General features: G+C 40.6%; 1 protein-coding gene across 1 annotated transcript; it reads left to right on the top strand.

Annotated features, from left to right (window-relative positions):
• The first annotated feature begins 3,099 nt into the window (after nt 1–3,099).
• CP (ceruloplasmin) lies at nt 3,100–22,201 on the top strand. Its single transcript, XM_074593256.1, has 19 exons — nt 3,100–3,303; nt 6,160–6,404; nt 7,622–7,834; nt 8,336–8,509; nt 9,111–9,365; nt 10,612–10,777; nt 11,738–11,877; nt 12,474–12,614; nt 12,732–12,943; nt 13,509–13,659; nt 14,977–15,189; nt 15,569–15,776; nt 17,063–17,202; nt 17,683–17,811; nt 18,374–18,480; nt 19,230–19,446; nt 20,068–20,207; nt 20,695–20,857; nt 21,912–22,201. Exons 1-19 carry the CDS (start codon nt 3,149–3,151, stop codon nt 21,980–21,982), a joined length of 3,240 nt encoding a protein of 1,079 aa, XP_074449357.1. The 5' UTR covers nt 3,100–3,148; the 3' UTR covers nt 21,983–22,201.
• The last annotated feature ends 285 nt before the right edge of the window (nt 22,202–22,486 follow it).

The following is a 22,486-nucleotide window of genomic DNA, read 5'->3' as shown; positions in this document are numbered from 1 at the left end:
TAAGAGTTCCAGCATTATTCGTTCCTCATAGCCAACGCAGTTTGCCGGAGTATGATGATGCTGTGTCTGGAACAGGAATGTTATTCGCTTAAAACACTGCAACTGGGAATAGCTGTAGAGATCTTAGTTTTGACCACAAATAATTGTGGACAGAGATTTGTAGTAAAATACGGTGGAGCCCCATCCACCTTTGCATTTTGGGGCATGCTATTCCTCATGTAAGTAAAAGTAAGTCTTACTGAAGTACAATTCCCTGATTGGGAATTCTTCACCTGTTGGATGGAGGGTTTTCTCCACACTGCAAACAAGAAAAGGGTGTCAGAGGACTCATGAAACTCCCCAGAACTTTTAAGGGTATTTACCTACAGAGGTTTGCAGGAGGTCAGAACAGCAGCATGGGCAGCAGCCTATAAACACATCACTGAGAATAGGGAATTGTGAAATTGCGGGGTTTCAATTCAATCTCACTGGGAGCTTTTGTTGAGACGTTTTTGTCAGAATATTCCATTTTGGGGGTTTTTTTGTTTGTTTGTTTGTTCTTGTTTGTTTTCCCTCAAGGAAAATTTTTGAAGTAAAAGATCAGCTTTATCTTTTCAATGCAATTGTGAGGACTTTCAGAACAGTCATAGCATTTCAGCATCCTCAGTATGAGAAATGAGGTATTGTGGTGTAAAACAATAAGGGGATATTCATGACACCAGACTGCAGACTCATCGTTTAACCGATTAAATTAGGTGCTCGGTCCTTTTAGGCCCTGTTTACCAGAGAAGAGAGGTTTCTGCTCTTCAAACACCCTCTGAAGGTAATAATACAGGCTTGGGGACCTCAGTCACCTCTGTCAGTTCTTTGAGTTCCTTAAGTGACAGATAATAGGAGTGTGCTCAGGCGCATGAATATCTTAAAGTTTGGGTGAGGCACAATTAAAAGCTATAATGGAAAAATCTTGTCTGTCAGAAGTTTTTGGTTTATCTTTTTGTAAAAAAACAAACCATGCAGTTCTTTTGCAAATCAAGAAAAAGTAATTTAGGGGAGTCAGGGGTCTAAAGGCAAAGAAATGCTCGTTTTTCACCCTCAAATAATGTGGAGATTTCAAGACGACTACTCGTGTGGTTTTTTCTCTTCCTCAGTCCAATGGAAATTTGAACAAAAATAAACCAAATAGCCCACATATACGTGAACAGGCTGTTAGAGTATTAGCTGTTAGAGTATTAAGGAATGACTTTGAATTTTAGTAGTACAAGAGGAGATAAACATTTTATTATTTTTAGCTCAATTAATTTACAGATGTGACACATGCAACGTGTACAAGCTGACCTTTCCACTGAACCACTGACCTTCATCCACGGCAGAGAAAAAAAAAATCCCTACAGAAATCATTTTGAGCATGTGATGCCAACCTGGGAAACTCCAGAGTTTCATCATAGATTCGGTCAGATTTCGAAAACTTGGCTTTGGTCACAGTCATGTAGACAAAACTCGAATCCTCCATTTAATGCAGATGTGTAGAAGGTTCAAAAAGCTGAGATTATGAACTTCAGTAGTGTGACAGTGCCTGAAATTTTTTATATGAATAGCGATTAAAATTGGTAATTTGTATACCACAGTCCTGGTAAATGAGGTTTAGATTTGTATGTCATTAAAGGAAACCTGTCATACTTTAGTTATGTTCTAAATCTGAGTCTTCTATCCAAAATGATCACCTTTTTTTTCACCACTAAGAACATAGCTTCAAAGAAGATTGTGATTATTACAGATATATGTTGCCATACAATGAAAAACGTAATTTAGAATAAGTGTGACTGTGTCAGTGCTCAGAGTGCAGAAGAGATTTTTTAAGAATTCTCAAGTAACTGAAGATATATATTTTTATAATAGAAGTATTTACAGTTTGCAAGTTTGCATGTGGCTTTGTATGTCGAAAGCTTCAGCCACAACCATGATGTGATGGATGTATGCTTGAAAAAAAAGGCACTTGCACGCTTTAGTTAGTGCTTTTTAAATGTCCCATGTTTAAGGTCCAATTGTGTTCTTATTTTTTAATGAGACTAGCAGATACATAATGTTTACAGAACTTGAATAGAGTGAAAGGATAGCCTTCTACACGGGGTAGTACCTTCAGATAATGGTAGCAGTTAAGATTATCTTGAGCTTTGTACATCTATTATGCTTTTAATCACTGAAGAATGTGGCTTAGCCTGTCTGGTGATAGACTAGAAGGAAGATAACACAGGGAGTTAATTTTGTGAAATTTCTGAGGCTCATTTCCATTTGGCCAATACTGAAGCTACCTGGACGTGAGATGCAAACATCCCCCCCAGCCCCGAACAGCAGTCCTCTTCATCTCTAGCTACATATGCTACATTTTGTGCTAAAATTGCATTTCCCAGGGAGCTGCGGTGGGTTAGCAGAGCTTATCGTAGAATCATGGAATGGTTTGGGTTGGAAGGGACCTTAAGGATCATCTCGTTCCAACCCCCGTGCCATGGGCAGGGACATCTCCCACTAGCTTCTCCACCTATACCTTGGTGTCCAAACGTGGCTCTGACGCCAGTGCCATCCCTCGTCCATTTGTGTCACAGCAGCGTGGCCACTGCTGGGCAAGGGGCAACGATCTGTAGGGTTGGGACGAGCAAGGGCAGAGCCCACACCCAGGGGCTGCCTTCCCCGCGGCCGTGTCAGTGCAGAAACACCAGGGAAAAGTCATGTCATTTACAGCTTTTCCCAGGACACTTAAAAAGTTGTGTTCTTGTGCCGCGCTTCGCAGAAATTATATTCTCAGTAGTAGCTATAGCGAGAGTGATAAACATGGTGAAGAATGTAATTAAGCTTAAGGCTGTAAATCTATTTAAATCTACAGTCCTTTCAATTCAGCTACAAAATTTATAATCCGATAACAGTCTAAACGGTAATTTGTGTGATAGAAGGTTGGCAGAAATTGAAAAAATTTCTTTGAAGATTAGCTAAACCGACCAGAATCTTTTGTTTACTCTTGACACACAGAGACGTTGTGCAACATTTTATTGTGTTCACCAAAGCAAACAGGAGCGGGGAGGGGGGAGGTGAGGAGGGGTGGGCAGTGGGAGAGACAAGAATTTATAAAGGGAAATTGCTTGTATTTCACGTTTTCCACAAGGTTCGTGAATGCAAAATGAAGCTATTCTTCCTAAACTGCTTGCTGGCTTCTTGCTGTTGCCGAGCTGGGGCAGTGAAGAGGGAGTACTACATTGGCATTACAGAGACAGTGTGGAACTATGCGCCTGGCAATACAGACGTCATCTCTGGACAGCTTTTTGCAGAAGAAGAGTAAGTAAAAGTGTTTACACTGGTTGAGTTTGATTTTACAGCATTGTCTGTTTTAGGCACTAGGACCAGAGTGAAAACCTGGTGAAGGCAGGGAAATGAATCATGTTGGTGTCAGTGGATTTTCTGTCAGACATATAAGGGAATTTTGATTTTTTCCTGGCTTGCTTGAGAATTGAGTTCCAATGTGGAGCATTGGAATATGCAGGGCGGTCTGTGAATTTGTCAGAATGAAATGTTTACTAAGTAGAGACTAGAAAAAGGCCCCAAATGTCTAGTGATGTTTAATTTTGAACGGCTAAGGTGCTAGTGCTAAAGAGAAGGCTGTTGCTGTTATGTTTTTAAATGCAGGAGTTTGACAAATTTTGAACTTTCCTGTTAGGCACAGGTTTCCTTTTTAGATAGTTACTGTTGGCTGTGGTCATTTCCGCTTGTTGGAGGTGCAGCCGCAGAGCTGGGTCCTTCCACCCATGGTGAAGGAGCTGGGGGGCTGGGGAGGAGACAGGAGGGTCCTGTGCAGGGTGAGAACGAGAAGCAGGGTGAGGATAAGCATGGTGAGGAGGAGCAGAGTGCCCTGAAGATATGAATAATCAATAAGGAAAACTCAGATATAAAAGGCATCAGAGAAATATTTGAGAACAAAAATGTTCCTTCCTTCTATTTTTTCAGTGCCTTTAAAATGACAGAGGACTATACTAAAATAAAAACAATGGAGAGAGAAGTCAGAAATCAGAAAAATCTTAAAAATACAGTTGTCATTTAGTCTGTAGATGAGGGATTAGATTTCCTGTGGTTTTCTCTGGTGAGAGCCAACAATATCTCAGCCATAATCTGCCACTTCATCAGACATAAGGCGAAGCAGTCAACTTGCTTTGTTTGGTGGTTGTTTTTTTTTTCCTCATAAACTGAGTGACATGTAAGATGCTGCCAGTGGTTCAGCAGGCTAGAAATTCTGATAAGGGGTGGAAGCAGGGCATCTTGTCTGAAAACTGCGGGGCAGTGTTGTCATACAACAAGCTGCCACCGTTCACTGCACTTTCACTGCTTTTCTCTGCCTGGGGGCAACTTGCAGCATGATAAATTAATTCCAGTTTTTCAGTGGTTGTATGCCTGCAATGGAGCTGGTCCCTTTTATTGTACTTTTTGTTTTCAGCTTCTCGGATTCTTCCTCTCCGCCTGAACCCTTCAACTATGAGGCTGTACTTGGCCGGAGATGAATATTTATAGGGGCAGGGAAGAGTGTGGTGTACCTGCTGGAAGGAATACTCTACAACTAAATGGTAGCTGTTTGAACAGTCCAAGAAGAGCCATAACATATTTGTTTGATTTAGTTTGCGGCTAAAAAGCTTCATGCACTCAGTCTTCCGGTAGCTGAGCCTTTGCAACTAAGTTTATGCTTTCCAAGTTTCGTGGAGCTCTGAATTGGCATTTTAATTACACTTCAGATCTGTGCTTGCCAAGGTACAAACAATTCCTTCCCCACATGCTCAAACAATGCTCAGCCTTGTGGGAAATACTTTGCATTTTTGGGCAGTATTAGCTCACTTCACAATATGGCCTTCTGGGAACATAAAACCAAGTTGGCTTGGTTTCCCGTCACATAAGATGAGCAATCAGGAGGCTGCTGATCTTCAGGCAGTGTTGACCTATCTCCTTCTGAAGTAGGTTTACTTCCACAGCTGCTACTTCCCACTGAAATGGGCAGGGAAGTGTGCAGGAGGATTTGTTGTTGGAGATTCTAGGGTTTGGCTTGACAGCACCAGCCAGAAGTAGCTCTACGGCTTTGAACAGCCAGTGCTGGCAGCTTCTCTCACCATTGTAGTTAGCAAATAGAAGCATGTTTTCCACAAAGATAACTCTTCTCAGAGACTAAAATACCTAATGAAAGGTACCTGACCCTCAGCACAGGCAAAGGTTGGCTCCAAAGCTGTTCCTGGTTGATCGTTGTTAGAGATCATGGTGACCCCTCGCCTGTGGCTGGTGGTGCTTGGGCAGCAGATCCGTGATAGCTACAGGGTTCAGAGGTATTGGTACCACCTGTGGGAAATACCATCTCCATCAGTCTCAGTTTAGCTCACGGCTGTTTCCTCGCTAACCAAGGTCTCATTTTTAATATCATTGATTTTAATATAATTAATAATTAATTGAGAGGAGCAACGGTCCAGCAGTTAAGGCACTTAGTGATTGAAGAGGTCATTGCTAATTCCCTGCTGTCATGTAACCTGTTTGTGTATTATCGGGATGAATCTGTAAAAATGAGACTTTATCAAGCTCTGATACTGTGATTCATCTATGACTGGTGAGCAAGCTGAGGGCTCGGTCTCACCGACTTTAGCACGCTGCATGTCCCCCTGCCCCATGCACACACGGGACGTTAGCAGCACCTTGTAGTTTTGCTCATGTCCAGACATCTTAAATGTATTTTACAGCTGAAAAGTCTGCTCCTCATTGCAATGGAGCAAGGACTAGGCAGTAATAGTGTGATGATAGCAATTATTATTTTTAACAGGCCATGGAAAATTATACAGCAATTTAAGCATGCAAGTACAAAAGTTTTGAGCTATAAGAACTATTAATTGCCTTGTCCACATGGTCTCAAGTTTGCCTGAAATTGTATCAAATACCTTCATCTTCAGTGTGCAAAATAGGCAGAAAAAAATTCAGGTTGGTGCATAATATTTAATCTCTATCTGGGTGCCTAATTCTTTACAATAAGAGACATATTTACTCCTAAACACAGATATATTTGCGACAGCACTACGGAGGCCTGGTCTTTATTTGAGACCCTACTAATTAACACCATTCAACTATAAACTGAGTATCTGACACTACGGATGTGTTTGTGTATTTTCGTTACAGGCAGGCTGGAGTCTTTCTCAAAAGAGGCCCAAATAGGATAGGAAGCACCTACAAGAAGGCTGTCTACATTCAGTACACCAATCACTTATACGATGTGATAGTTGACAAACCTTCCTGGCTGGGTTTTTTAGGCCCTATCATTAAGGGAGAAGTCGGAGATTCCATTATTATTCACCTGAAAAACTTTGCTTCCAGAAACTACACGCTGCATCCACATGGTGTAAGATACACAAAGGAAAATGAAGGTAAGCTTGAGTCCGTTCTGTGCCAGAATTTATCAAAAGTTAGTCATTCCTCTGAGTGTAAGTGATATTCTCTCATCAAAGAGAAGACTGGTCAAGTAAATAAAGATTTAAAACAGAACATAAACAATTTAAAACAGGAGCTAAGAAGTTTGATAATTTTGTCAAGAGTGAAATACAAAGCCAAAAGTGGAATTCAAAAAGAAGGCATTTTTAGATCAACATTTCACCTGAAATAAGAGTACTTATGTTTCACATGAAATAAGCACATAATGGTGTACAAGAGATGCAAGTATTGAGGATATCTAAAGGAAAAATTGATGCCGTTAACAGGGATAACTTAAAGTTACAAATTCTTAACACTAAATTTGTATATGTTGTCTATAAGATACACAAGATTTTCTTAAAATGGGGAAACAGCTCCTGCTTATTAATAAATTAATGAGATAAAAGTCTGACATGCTTTAACATGTATTGTAGGGGTGCTATTGGGATTAGCGATGATTTGCCCTTGCAGTAGCTGATGTTCCCTCACTCAGCGTGTGAGGCAATGAGGGATTTTCTGCACGGACGGCACCAGGATATGGCTGCTGAAAATTTTATTGAAAACAGTGCGTGAGTTGTTGAGAATGTGATGTCATCTCAAAATCAGTCTTTAAAAATTTTTCATCAGAAGAATTTATGAAGTATCAGTCTAACTTCTAATATTTTGTTAAGTTTTTCATTACAACTAGGATGTGGCTTGATACGGACACGTTCTGTGGGAGCAGAACAGCGTGTTATGTAGCAGTACATGCACTTTTTGGAACAACGTTTAAATATTCTTTTCTGTTGCTCTCGTTCCAGTGGCACCTATATTCCTTGAGGACATATGCAATATTTTAGAACACTTTCCAAGATTAATATTTAACAAGTGTTTCACAAATATTTGAATTGTTATCTTTTTAGCAGAAGTACATAGTGTCCTCCTAATAAATTAAGAACTAAATTTAATGTGCCATTAATCGAAGCACTGCCATGGAATTCAAAGGCAAATGAAGAGACTCCTAAAGGGAAGGAAAAGAGCTACTCACCTGATTTTAAAGAATTTTTTTACCTGTATTCAGATGTTCAGTCTGTGTTACTGCAACAATGCAGTCAACTTTAAAGCATGGCAGGTGCTACCCTGGCACCATATTGTGAATGTGTTGTGTTAATGGCGGTGGTGTGGCATTCTTCAGGTGCTTTTTATCCCGACAACACCAAAAATTTGCAGAAGAGTGACGATGCTGTGGAGCCTGGAGGCCAGTACACTTATACATGGGACGTGACAGAGGATCAAGGTCCAGCTAAGGGAGATGCAGACTGCATAACCAGGGTTTACCACTCCCACATAGATGCTCCAAGAGATGTTGCCTCAGGACTCGTTGGACCTTTAATAATTTGCAGGAAAGGTAAACTGTAAATAAATAAGTAAGTAAGTAAATCAACACGTACGTGAGGTGATGGATAATGGTTATTGATAAATATCAGTGAAATAATTTACTGTGAGAGGAGAAGATTACAGTTAATTTGGAAATAGCAGCTTTTTGTCTTCTCAATTAGCTGCCTTTCAATAATATAGGAAGTAGTTTGTGTGTGATAGCAAACATAATTTGCAGAATACTTTGTCCACAATCCATATGAGCGAGAAATGTTCATGCTAGTAATGCAAAAGGATGTGTAAATACTGGTATGAGAAACAGATTTACTGTAATCTTATCACATGCAACGTTTATTCTTAGTAAAGTTGTTTCATAGTATCTATCAAAACTGATTTTTGTTTTCTGAGTGTGTCTGTAAGTTTATGTGTACACTTACAGTCAAGAAAAGTGGCAAAATATGAAATAAACTGATACTACACTTAAAAAGCTGTCAGCTGCCAAAGACTTTGAATATACTGCTTTCTTTTTCAGATACAATGAATAAGGGCAATGATAAACACTTTGATGCTGAATTTATCCTTATGTTTTCTGTGATGGATGAAAATCTCAGTTGGTATCTAGAGGATAATATCAGGACATACTGTTCTGAGCCTTCCAAAGTTGACAAAGACGACGAGGACTTCCAGGAAAGCAATAAAATGCACTGTGAGAGAATGTTATATTAATGTTGCTTGTCACTGATACGGTGAAGTAATATTTTCGTGTGTTGTCTCTTTTAAAGATAAACTGTAGATAAATTCTTTTTTTTAAGCAGGGCCTTTTCTTGGAGGATTAAGAAAGATCTTTTTAAATAATAATGATAAAAAATTTTAAAAGTAATGGCAAGTATTGTACAATCAAACCTTTGGAGTTGTGATATAAAATTCTTAGGGGCCAAGAACCTTTCTGCCAGTATGATTTCCCAGGTGCTCTAAACAGAGTTGTGTTGCTTTGTTCTGTTTCTTAGTCCTGAACTCTGTACTATAATATCATAGTTTAGAGAAACAGTTTTTACTGTTAGTGTCAACAAAGAAGATGCCTTTGGCTCTGACATGGATTCCAGCCTCGTGGCAGGAGCTGCTGGTCGTGCAGGTAGTTGTGCGGATGAGGCATGTGTCTGATGTTGGCTCCCTTCCAACGGTGTGGAGTTTTGTTTTGAGCCTCTCTCTATTTTGAAAAAATAGAGCAATGGTTGTATCACACCTGCTTTTGAAGAAAAGATCCTAAGTTTTGTGAAGGTAACTGTAATAAATAACATTTCTTCTAGCAATCAATGGATACATGTATGGATACCTCCCAAACCTCACAATGTGTGTGGAAGATAAGGTAAAATGGCATCTTTTTGGCATGGGTAATGAAGCTGATATCCATGCAGCCTACTTTCATGGACAGACCTTAATAGAAAGGCATCATCGAGTCGACACCATCAACCTCTTCCCAGCCACATTTATTGATGCTGTCATGATACCAAGGGTTGCTGGGGAATGGCTGCTCAGCTGCCAAGTGAACGACCATATCGAAGGTACAGAATAAATTCCAATGATCGGAATTTTTTTTTAGCTTAAGCTAACAGCTTACTGAGTCACTTTAGCCTGACTTGGCTATACGCCAGACGATATTCTCTTCTAGGCAGCAAAACTCACATCATACTTGAAATGCCTAGAAGTGTGTTAGGCGGCCTTGAGGAAATTCTTGTCTTGGATTTTATCAGTTGGCAGCAATTGGCACAGCTGCACTTTTGAAAGCCTCAACTTTAAAAAAAAATAGCGTGATGTTTACCTCTTACTGAAGGGAATTAACTACAATTTTCTGTTTGCCGGCAAAATAGTCAGGGCTTATTCCATGTTTGGGCCAGGGGCACAGGACAGACAGGCTGACTTGCCTGCTGGCAAAGACGTGCTCTGGGAAGTGCACTGGCTAATAAGCAGAGAAGATCTGCATTTCTCTTCCCTGTGTCTTTCTGTATTTCCAGTGTTTGCTAACCATATGAAATACTTAGAAGCTAATTCTCCACTTTTCCATGATTCTATATCCCACTTTTCCATGATCTATATCCCTAGAAGTGAGTTAGAGAACTAATTTGTCACAAAAGTGGGAAGGAACACAGAACTCAAAATCATTCTCCAGGACTTGAAAATTCTGGCATAAAAAGGAGTATGTTTAACCTATGGATTCAACTACACAGAGGTTATAAGTTTTGAAATAGCTATCACATCAAGCAGCATCCTGATGTGGTTGAAGCATCCTTGGCAAGAATTAAATCCTACAAATTGGCCTAATCTGTAGCTGTAAAAGGGTTCTCTTTATTATAGTATTTGTATCTCCAGCAAGCAGGTGTGCTAACAGACCTTTCTCCTAGGGTGCAGGGATCCGGGAGTTTCACAATTAAGCTTTGATTAGATTTAGAGGGAAGATGGTCAGCCTGGCAGCACCTGGCCTTGACTGAAGTGCTGACTGACTGCAGTTTGCACTCCACCCTGATCTCTGTAATACCACGTCAGGTGCAGCTTTACCAGCAGAATGCACTTCACCACACCTGTCTGCCCACCATAAATACCATGGTTGTGTTTCTACACCCCAGCGCAGCTGGCCTCCATTCTTTTATATGATTCCTCTTCCCTTTGGTTTGTGATTTGCAAGTGCATCAATGGTATGGGAACTCTGCAGGAAAGAGAGGAGCTATTGTAGACAGGGAAGGAGAAAACCAAGTGCAGTTCCTTATCCCTTTCTCGGCTTCCTTATTTGGTTGTTTTGGGTTTTTTTTGCAGGTGGTATGCAGGCCCTTTTTAAAGTAAAAGATTGTAGGAAATCCACAACAGTTCACAAGGAGAGTTCAAAGATAAGACAGTACTTCATTGCTGCTGAAGAGGTCATCTGGAATTATGGCCCATCTGCAATGAACCATTTTACGGGACAAGAATTAATCGCTGACAGGTAAATGCTTCTAATAAAAGAAGTTTTACTTTCCAAGCAGAATTGATATAAACATGCTAAATAAGGTAAGACATATGGTAGAGTTGACTTTTAAGCAGAACCTCTTATTGTCCTCACCTTTGCTTAAAAATTAATGCCAGGATAAGTATCAGACCAAATTAGGTCTATTGTTTTCCTTGCAATCTTACTATAAATTTTGCTGTAATGTTAGTAATCTCACTGGGATGAAGATGAATTGTAATGTCCTATGTAAGCAGTGACCTCTGATGATTCAAGGCGGTTGATAATTCTGAGTTAGAGAATAAAGCTAGGAATTCATGATCATCTCCTCAGCTGATGAAAATCATGCTAAAGGCATCTCAGCTAGCAAATGACTTGCATGAGGTAGCTTTGCCCTTTGCTCTGTGTTTACATATTTAAGACCTGGATTAATTCACTGAATACAATGATTCCTCAGATTTTTGTTCTGTGAGTTAAAGAATACTTACCTTCCCCACAAGGGATGAGGTAGAGTTCATTGTTTGAATAGTGCTCGTAAAACATCGAAAGGTCCTTTTTTGAAGAGTAAAAGTGTAGACTAAAAAGCATAGGCTAAATCTTTTCACTTTCTATTTAGATGTTACATATTCTTGGTGTTTGTATCTACTGTTGTTGAATTATTTGTAACTTTTAATAAAAAAAAAAAGACTAAACTTCAGGTTATGGAATATAGACTGGAAATCATTGTTGATGAGTCTCCAAGCATGCTGGCTTTATAGTGTCTTCTTCTTAAAGAGAAGTTAGTGAAGGATAATGGATTCCTGCACATCCTCATATGGGACTGCAGGTAAGTGTGTGTCCAAATCACTGAAAGGAGACTCAAAAGAACCTTGGAAAATAGGGTTGATGTCCTGACTGCCTTTGCAAAGCTGAGCATTATGACGTGAACTGTTTGCATCTATTCCCGTTTCTTTTACACAGTGAATCTCACGTATTTTTTGAACAAAGTGAGACAAGAATTGGTGGCTCTTATAAAAAAGCCATTTACAAAGAATACACAGATGGTTCTTTCACTGAACATAAAAAAAGACTCGCAGAGGAAGCACATCTTGGACTCTTAGGTAAGACACCTAAAATTATTTCATGTCAAAGATATGAGAGTAAACTGTCAGTTCCACTGGCTAGCCAGCAGTGCCCCTCCACCTCCAAGGGGGGCCCTTGGCTCTCCCTGCCTCCTGCAGGTGCTGGTGCCTGTGGCTTCCTTCAAGAGACACCCCAGGCTGTAAGAAAGCTCTAGAAGGCAATGCTGTGGTCATCCCCAACCCACCTGTGGGAATACGTCATGGTCTCTGAAGGTCAGGCTCTGGATTATAAGGCCAGGCAGGTCTAAACCTGTTTGTAACCTGTCTGCGTCTGGCATGGCTCTGGACTCAGTTTGAGGTTGGTGCAAAGGCCTGTAGGTCCCTTTCCAAAGGGAGGAACTGTCCTGCATGTCCCTGGGCCTCCGTGAGGAACCAGGAATGGAGCGGTGCAGCTGCTGCTGGGCTGCCACGTGATCCAGGCCGTGGGCTAGGGACCAGGTCTGTGGCCACAGAGGCCGGGGGCAGTTCCCCACGCAATGGGAAAAGCAGCCAGCCATTGATTGCGACGAGCTCGTGGTGATCTGTACATCACTTGACAGACACATCTTGTGACTAGCCCGTGTACTCTTTCCTAGGCCCTGTTATCAAGGCTGAAGTGGGCGAGAGGATCAGGGTGACCTTCCGGAACAACGCCAGCCGCCCGTTTAGCGTTCAGCCCCATGGTGTGAGTTACCGCAAGAGCGACGAGGGGGCACGGTACGGCGCCGCCTCCAGAGGTGCGCCTGCGGACGGGGATCCTGCGGGCACCAGGGAGCGAGCTCTCCTGCATGCTGATGTGTTAAAGCTGATAAAATAAACGTAGGTGTAATTCCTAATGTTGATTTCTGTAATAGGTACTGAATCTCCAGCCTCTCACGTGAATCCTGGCGGTACGTTTACATACGAGTGGAACGTGCCAGAAGACGTGGGCCCCACAGACCAAGATCCAGACTGTCTAACCTGGCTCTATTACTCGGCGGTGGATGCAGTCAGAGACACCAGCTCCGGCCTTGTGGGTCCTCTCTTGGTGTGCAGGAAAGGAGCTCTGCTTCCTTCTGGAAAACAGGTCAGTCAAAGCAGAAAAATGGAAGCGTTAGCATCATTGCAGCTGAATCTGCTTTCTCTTCCTGAAGTGTGCCCTCGGGGCCTGCCACACTAATGGCCACTGAGCAGCACCTCCTCTCCACACCACAGCCTCACCCGGGTGCTGAGGGGAACACAGAAGATGAAGAGAGTGGGTTTTGTTTTGTTTTTAAAAAAAAAAAGGCAAACTCAGTCTGGTTCCTGATAGAAAGACGTTGTGTTGTGAAACCACCACCGCAGTGAGTACCGCTGGCATTCAAGTCTCAGCTAGGATGAGAATGACTAAAAAGAAGCGGAGACTTTAAAGACCAAAACACACGTTCATTTCCGGAGGTGGTTCCTGCTGGTAGAAAAAGTATTAGCAGCAGATATGTAGTCACCAGATCCAGCAATTAGAGAGCTTTGAGATTATGAGAATGAAGTATCAATGTGTGCTTCTGTCCTACTTTGTGAATTATACTTACAAATTGTTATGCAGATATAACTTTCCCCCTGAGATTTTCTGTTCACTCACTTCTATTTTCCTTTGTGCTATTTCTTCTCAACAGAAAAATGTGAACATGGAGTTTTTTCTACTTGCCACAGTATTTGATGAGAATCTGAGCTGGTACTTGGATGACAATATTTTGATGTTTACACTAAATCCTAATAAAATTGACAAAGATGATGAGGACTTCCAAGAGTCTAACAAAATGCACTGTAAGAAAATTATTAGCTACCCAAATATTCATTTCTACAATAAGGCTGTTACTTTTGTGATCTTATGTTGGAGACTGGGAAACTGTAGAGTGGCAGAGACGTTTCATTCCTTTCAGTTGGAAACAAAACCATGTTTGAATGAAATTCAATTTCAGCTAAATGTGGTAGTTCAAAATGTAATGGCAGCTGTTCAGTGTCTTGCCTGGCAGTTGAGCATTTAGCACTGTTAGGTATCACTTGGAGCAGACAGGAGGAGGAATTAGGTCTGTAGCCCGTGTGCAGCCCCTATGAATGCAACCGGGCAGCAAGAGAAAACCAACCTCTGCCCTACAGGTGGTATAGCTGAAAGGAGGATTTTCACAGGATCGCAGACTGGTTGAGGTTGGAAGGGATCTCTGGAGGTCATCACCTCTAACCTCAAGCAGGGCCACCCAGAGCTGGTTGCCCAGGACCATGTTCAGGTGGGTTTTGAGTGTCTCCAAGGATGGAGACTCCACCACCTCCCTGGGCAACCTGTGCCTGTGCTCGGTCCCCCTCACAGTGACAAAGTGTTTCCTGATGTCCAGAGGGACCCTCCTGTGTGTCACTGTGTGCCTGTGGCCTCTGGTCCTGCCAGTGGCCACCACTGGGAAGAGCCTGGCTCTGTCCTCTTTGCCCCCTCCCTGCAGGGGTTCATGCACATTGATGGGATCCCCCTGAGCCTTCTCCTCCCCAGGCTGAGCAGCCCCAGCTCCCTCAGGCGTTTCCTCATAGGAGAGATGCTTTTTTGTCCCTTTGTCGTCCTTGTGGCCCTTTGCTGGACTCCCCCCAGTATGTTCCTGCCTCTCTTGTACAGGAGCCATTCCTACTATTTACAGAGCCTTGATACTGAGCATTCAGTGGGACCCATGAGGCCCAGGCTTTGAAGGTTTTGCACAGGAGCAGGCAGAAAGGATTAGTAACCCAAACTAAAAATCCCTTCAGATTGTCTCCTCTGTGTGGCTGAAGGGTTTTGCAGGGGATAAAGCAGGATGCTTTACGCATCCTGCGTACTCGACGGGGTTTGTACTGTGGAAGTGCCAGTTGGTCAAGTCAGCTACCTCTGCTTTAGACATTGAAAGGAAGAGCAGTAAGAAATTGTTTTTAATCGCTTTGTTTTAAAAGTTGTTTTGCTTGAGTTCACTCTAGTTTTGCTGATGTGATAAAGTGTTCTATTACCGATATTTCCACCAGTCTAAGGCATCACATTACATCTGAAGCGTGCATTATTTAAGCCGTATAGCAGCATTAAGTAATATGTTAATCAAGGTGGGTTTTCCTTCTTCAAATTTTCTGCAGCCATTAATGGTTACATGTACGGAAATCAACCTGGCCTCGAGATGTGCAAAGGAAGTGTGGTCTCCTGGCATTTGATGGGCTTGGGGTCAGAAGTTGATGTCCATGGGATATACTTTTCTGAAAACACATTCGTAACTAAAGGAACAACAAGGGATACAGCAAATCTGTTTCCACATACATTTCTTACGGCTATTATGAAACCTGATTCTGAAGGTAAATGACTTGTTTAAAAATCCCATTACTAGTTTAGAAACTGTTGACCTATGAACATTTTATGCATAGAGACAAGCTTTAAATAGCTGGTATTTTGATCCTTTGGGTGCTAAAACTATGTACAGCTGTGTTTGAAGGACAGCAAACCTGTGTTCATGGGACATACGCTCTTAATGCTAAAGCCTTGATTTGTCTAGCTTCTATGTATGCTGAATTTTATTACTACAAGTAGCCATACTACACAAAGAATTTGGATTTTATATGAGCAATAGCCTGTGTCTCAGTCTCTGTACACTAAATCAACATAGGTAATACAATCTCAAGATCTACTAGGAACAGATTTTTGTCCTCAAGTCTTTGTTTCTTGTACAACCTCTAGGAGTTTTTGAAGTGTCGTGCCTGACAACGGATCACTACACAGGGGGCATGAAACAGAATTACAAAGTGAAACAATGCCACTGGTGGAATGTGGATCTGTCTATGTATTTGCATGAAAAGACTTACTACATTGCTGCAGTGGAAGTTGAATGGGATTATTCTCCTAACAGGACATGGGAATTTGAGCGGCATCAATACCATGAGGAAAGGTACTTTGGAATATACACAAGGGGAAAAAAAAATGCAAAAAAGTCAAGAAGCAACTCGCTTCTCCTCTGAACCTTTTCCTCCTCAAGGCATTTCTAGACACGCTTTCTTTGCATATTTATTCTTAGGGCTCACTTGAATTTGTGGTCCTTCTCTAGTAATGTTGCTGTGTAGCTGTGAGCCAGACAGCACGATGTTTGTGAAATGGTCCAGCATTTCTGGTCCAGAAAGGCAGCATGGTCCTTCTGTGGGCCAGCTGCGGATTTTCATGAATCCTGGATAGTGCACATGCATTTATTGTTTACTGACGTTGGTACAGTCCTTGATGTGCAATGCTTAGAATGTTCATCGTTGTAGATACGATGACTGCTTTGTCCTGATATTTGATTACTTTCAGTATGTAACGTGTCTTTGTCTCATGTTTATCTCTGCTCTGAGTAAGGTTCTTTCTCACTCCTCTCAATTTCATTAGCTTACACAAGAGAAGCCCATGATCGAATCCACTCACTTTGAAGCTTGTCATCTTAGTGTTTTATTCACAGTATTTGAATCTCAATAAGAGGGAACTGACAAGTTAGCAGAGGAGACTAAACAATTAACAGATGAATTTCTATGCATTCCATCTGTATAACTTCATTTGAGGTTCAAGTAGTAGACTGTAGTTTCCTAGGTGTTTTTATATTTTATATATATTTATATTTTCATATTTTATTCTTTTTCCTCAGCTTGGCAGCACATGTCCTTGCCCTGCACGCCACAGTGGATGCTGTCATAGTTCTAAGCACAAGTAATATGGACTATTCTGTTATCGGCCTCTTTTTTTTTTCCCCACTGTCTCCAGCCCCCATGATCTCAGCGGAGAATCCGTCACCCATGTTTTGTTTCAGCAAGACACTTAAATTTCACAAGTTTTAGGCTTCATTTCAGATCTACAGAAGTCACTGAGGGCTCTACTTTTCAGTACGCAAGTTGCTGGATGACTTCTTGCAATTTGAAATATCTGCCAGGCCGAGCACTCAGCATTCTCTTAAATACTGTATAGACTTGGACTATTTATACTGTTTTTTTAACCTTCCAGGTTCAGAGAAACCACCCAGCTTAACAAGAATGTTTTCATGTTGAAGATACCAGTTATCTATGAGATAGATTACTGTTTCACTGAGATGGATTTTTGTTTGATGTTTAATTGACATACCTGCAAAAGATGTTTTAAAATACATGAAGAAATGTATGACGTATTCTTATCTCTACGTTTTTGTTTGGTTTTTGTTTTGTTTTGTTTTCCCAGCCCTGGCAACCCATTTTTGAATAAAGATGACAAATTCATTGGCTCAAAATACAGAAAAGTAGTATATCGTGAGTACACTGATCAGACATTCAGCACTCCCAAACACAGAGCAGAGGAGCAGCAGCACCTGGAAATTCAAGGTAGAATCATCATAAAGTTCAGCTTTGAAACTGGGAAAAATGCAGTGAAACAAACCAAGAAGATGCTGTTTGAATAATACCGAGTATAGTTCTACCTGCACAAACTGCCTAAACCTACATGGAATTGCTACTTTTATTATGGTGCTTTCCACACAAGATTACATTGCTTGCTCTACAAGGAAAAAACCCTCCTGGTTTGCTGCCTGATCACAGGCCGGTATTTTCAAAGTCAGCGTAAAACTGGGCAGCAACATCCAAAGTGACTTGAAATACACAGTAGGTGCTTGGAGCTTTTGAAACTTAGGCCTTTACTTATTTTCAGTGACTCAGGATGGCATATCATAGTGAATGACATCATCTGTGTATAGTTTTTAGTTAAATTATGAGCCAATGTTGTGTATTTGCACACAAGAATCTGACTCTCTCTCTCTGCTCTGATATTTTGTAAAACCAAGTTAATCTTTCTTTTCAATCCAACAGGGCCACTGCTTATGTCAAACATTGGAGATAAAATTATAATAGTTTTTAAGAACTTGGCATCAAGACCTTATTCTATACATGCCCATGGAGTGAAAACAGACAGTTCCGCTGTGGCTGTAACTAACCCAGGTATGAAAGCATCCTTGGTTATTTCTAGCACGTAACACCAAGCCTTCTAGCAAGGTTTAGCGAGCTTTCAGTTTAGCATAGCAGGAAAGACTTTGGGTTTTTGTGTTTGTTTTTACCTCAGGTTCTTAAATTTTTGATGCTGATTATGACAAATATTTCTACAATTAAGATGGCACTGCTTCCTATTGCCCTTGACAGATCAGTACTTTTTTGACGCAGCATGGCTGCACCTTTATGAAAGCAAACATTTGGCTGCACAGGGAGAGCACAGCTCATGCTAGCTGTTGTTTCAGAAGTTCCTCTGTGACCTTTACAAAAGATACTTTTTTTTTTTTTTAATTAACTATGGTAAACTGGACAGTGCAGCCACACACACACACACAAAAAAAAACGCCGGCAAGAAGAGTCAGGGATCTGCAGAAGGGAAATAAGCCAGCCAGGGCAGTAACCAGGAAGAGGATGTTTGAGACAAATAAAGGCTATAAATGGAGCTAACGTCTGTTTCAGGATGACCTCTTATAGGTCAGCACACAGCACATTCATCGATATTTATTAAATTCAGGTGAAACAAAAACATATGTCTGGAAAATCCCAGAGAGATCTAGTTCTGGGAGAGGAGATCCACACTGCATTGCATGGGCCTACCATTCAACGGTGGACATTGTTAAGGTACATTATCAATTATCAATCTCAAGGGTTTTGTTCGTGACTTCAACACAGATATACTTCCAGCAAAAGATGCGATGAGTTTGAAACGCTTTCTTCTCTGTCAAGTCACTCCCCCCATTCCCACACCTTTGAATTTAAATGTCTGTTGAAAAATGCAAGGAAGTCAGCAAGTCATGGCCCTTCATGTTCTTGCTCCCTGGTTCTGCTGTTGGTACAGATCACCTCCCTCACGCTTCATTCTTAAAGCTAACACTTTGTAGCTTGCTCAATATCTAAACAGTCACGTGTGGGAAAACTAACACGCAACTGTGGAATCTGCCATTTTTGTACAAGCACCCATTAACTTAAGATGACTAATAATTTTTAATGGAAATTAATGTATTCTTTCCTTTGTGTCTCAGCAAACACAAATAAAGTGTCAAGAAGTATATTTTGAATGGAAACCAAGCTCGAAATCCTAAAACATAATAAGAATTTGGAGAAAAAAGATGAGCAAGAAATTAAAATGGAATAAACTTTTATTTCTAGCAAGAGATGAAAAAGGGGCGGTTACTCTTCATAGTCCATTGAACTTGATCCATGGGTAGCACCAAGCAGTGAAGAAATAACCTTGTTTGTCTGACACTGGCTACCTTTATTCTCAGATACTGACAGCTGTAAAAGTAGTAAGAGGATTCACATCTGTCATTTAAAGTGCTTCTGCTTAGTTTGCAACTTGTAATTATATGATTTTTCATTTGTAATTTCAGGACACTTACAGTGGATTAATAGGCACACTTGTTGTGTGTCATAAACATTATCTGCCATCATTTCATACCAAAAGGAAAGTTCAGTTTGCTCTGCTTTTTATGGTTTTTGATGAAAATGAGTCCTGGTACTTGGATGAAAACATTAAAACCTATTCTGCCAACCCGCACCTTGTTGACAAAGAGGATGAGGAATTCCTTGAAAGTAATAAAATGCACGGTATGTTTCCCAATTTCGTTAATATAACTCTGGAAACTATGAAATTATGTATTTGAAAGTACTGCACGTAAATTTGACTTTCTCATCCCCTGTGAATTTCCAGTTCCAGGGCAGAAGGCCTGAAAAATTTAATTCAAACTATTTGAAAACACTGTTAATGCCACTGAATGACTTTGTTTAGTTTTGTTTTTTTAAACTATGGAAACATGGTCCCACATTGAAATTTTGAGGAGAGAAGGAGTAAAAATGAAACTTGAAATTTTGATTTGATGTCAGCAAACAACTGTTGTGGCTAAGTTGGAAAGGCAACGTGCGTCCTGAACGCACGTCCTAGCAGAGCGTACCCTTTGCAAAGAGCTGCGGGAAATGCAGATCTTCAACTGCAGTGTTAGCAATGGTGTATAGTAAAGAACTTTTCTTTTAACTATGTCTTATTTTCTAGTTAAATACGGAATATAATCAGACCCATTTGGAATATGCTGTCCAGTTGTTTTGTTTTTATATACCATTCAAAGCCATTATTTTGCCTGGCATTGGCTTTCAAATCTTGTATCCTATTAGTTTAGAGAATAACACTACACAAAATCTGTTTTCTCTGTCTTGCTCTTTCGCTCTTTTTAGCCATTAATGGCAAGGTGTTTGGAAATTTACACGGTCTGACTATGCACGTTGGAGATAAAGTAACCTGGTATTTGATGGGAATGGGCAATGAAATAGACATTCACACAGCGCACTTCCATGGCCACAGCTTTGACTATAAGGTAACGGGTCCTTCCCACTAATTTTATGTTGTCTTAAGAAGGAGAGGTAAATTGAATACAAAGGACTGTAACCTCTGGTGAAAAGTCAGATGTTACGACATTAAGCAGGACTTGTCATTTGACCGTAGAGTTTTTATGCCCCAAACCTGTATTTGATGAACACCCGAGAGATGGAGACTAGCTGCCAGTAGCATCTGCTGACTGGTAACCTCACAGGTTGCTTCGAGGAGGTAGCTGTGAATTTTCATGGCTGTGGCGAGACAACAGCTGTAGTCTTCCTTCATTTCCACTAAGTTGCTAGTTTATTAATCTTTTAAGCATGAAGTCGATGTACAAAGTGATGTTTCTGTAAAAATGACATACAGTAGAAGTTTTTTCACTCAACTGTGATTAAAAAATTTGGTGGGAATATGCATAAAACGTAGCTTAAATTATTGCCGTCTGGTAATGCCATGCCCTTTAACCATTATTTCTTTTTGTCCTGAAGCAAACAGGGGTTTATCGGGCAGATGTCTTTGATCTGTTCCCTGGGACCTTTCAGACTGTGGAAATGACCCCGCAGAACCCTGGAACCTGGCTATTGCACTGCCACGTCACTGACCACATCCACGCAGGCATGGAAGCAACCTACACCGTGCTCCCAAAGGAAGGTAGGAGCTTATCTATCTCAGTAATGGTCATTATGTTTAAAGATGCAGAAGGGGGCTCTCAGACGGGCCAGCGTACTCAGAACCAGTTCAGCATCCAGCAGTGTTTCATGTCGTAACATTGATGTCTGGAGGCCAGAACCCTGCAAGCCACCCAATCATACTTGCCTCAGCACTGCTGCTCAGAAAACAGAAGTAGCTAAAGGACTGGGTGTTAACTGACTATTGCTTCAGCTTCCCATCAATTAAATTAAAATGACAGACTTTTATTTAAAAAGAATTCTTCGTGAGACAGAGTATTTCTGTACCCAAGAAGTGCCAGTAGTGTCAGACTCCCTCTCAATCTTCATTTAAAACAAAAAGAAGAGCTGGTAAATAAAGCTGAAGTCATCACCCCTAACACTTCAAGTACTGAAAAACTAAATAGTGTTTTCTTTCTACAGGATGTGTTTTAGCTTTACAGACACTGTTATCTCGCTTTAGCAGTATTACCTGTAAAAATAATTGAATCTTGAAGAACTGTGCAAGTTCTTCTTTCTACAAAATCAATACAATTTTAAAAGCAACACTTTCCTGTACTCAAAAGACAGAGCATAATAGGTATGCATTATAGCTAATTGGCAGAAAGAGAACAGTAGGAACATTTCAAAATGTGTGTATGTATATATAAATACGCCACTATATAATGTACATGTGTATCTATACTAAAAACATAGACTAGAATGTTAAACACAATCTAGTTCTATTTTATAAACCATTCTGACGTACAGAATACATTGTGCCAAACTTGCACAGATAATAAAAAAGTTGACTTAAGAGTTCACAGAAAGAGATGCAGAAACAGACTTTAACTTGTAGAAGCAGCGTGTTGGATTTCTCATCATCAGCCATCTGAAGTGCATTAAAACATACCCCTCAGCGCATTTTAAATGCTGTTTTTAAATCTAACTCTAGAAGGTATTGAGATCCATTGCTCTCATTTTGGACTCTGCTGTCCACAGGCATAGAGTGTTCTTTTGATGAAATGTGTGTAACAAAAGCTATTTTCCCCCTACAGACAATCAGTCTTTGTTCCTAAGATTATTCAATCAGTTCAAGTGTAACAGTACGGCAGACACACGAGAATGATGAAAACGTTTTATGACAGTGATTCTCCAAGGACTCCCTTCAGTCAAGCATTTCTTGAGAAATACCATGTCCTGGACCTCCACGTGTGTTTTGGAAGACTTCATTTGGTGGCCCACGGCTAACAAAAGGGCCACAGACTAAGACAGCTGAATGGATACAACAGCTTATAAGTATCTCTTTCTCTAAATAAAAATAGTATCTTGCAAGCTAAACATATTCTAGGTGATGCCTAATGCATGTTATTTAACTGCTGAGGAACACAGAAGAGACAAATGAAAATGTAATTACTTTTTTTTTTTAAAAAGTTTGTAAATAACACTGTAACAGCGAAATTTGTTTTAGGTATCTGCTGTCACATTTTACTAGTCAGATATGTTAGTAGTTATTGCTTGGAAAACAGAAATTTGGTTATCACTTTAGGTTCACACTTAAAATATATACACTGTCATATACTCAAACAGCTAAAAAAAATAGTTCTGTTATCTCCATTGAATTATTTTTAAA

This window comes from Larus michahellis, chromosome 6, assembly GCF_964199755.1.
Source record: "Larus michahellis chromosome 6, bLarMic1.1, whole genome shotgun sequence".
In the NCBI taxonomy this organism is placed as follows: domain Eukaryota; kingdom Metazoa; phylum Chordata; class Aves; order Charadriiformes; family Laridae; genus Larus; species Larus michahellis.
This window is presented reverse-complemented; position numbering and strand designations above follow the sequence as displayed.

Bases quoted from the DNA above. Each gene is read 5' to 3' on its own strand.
- CP (XM_074593256.1), top strand. From the start codon at position 3,149: ATGAAGCTATTCTTCCTAAACTGCTTGCTGGCTTCTTGCTGTTGCCGA. The intron at 6,405-7,621 runs GTAAGCTTGAGT...GGCATTCTTCAG, and splicing joins ATACACAAAGGAAAATGAAG to GTGCTTTTTATCCCGACAAC. The intron at 18,481-19,229 runs GTACATTATCAA...TTGTAATTTCAG, and splicing joins CAACGGTGGACATTGTTAAG to GACACTTACAGTGGATTAAT.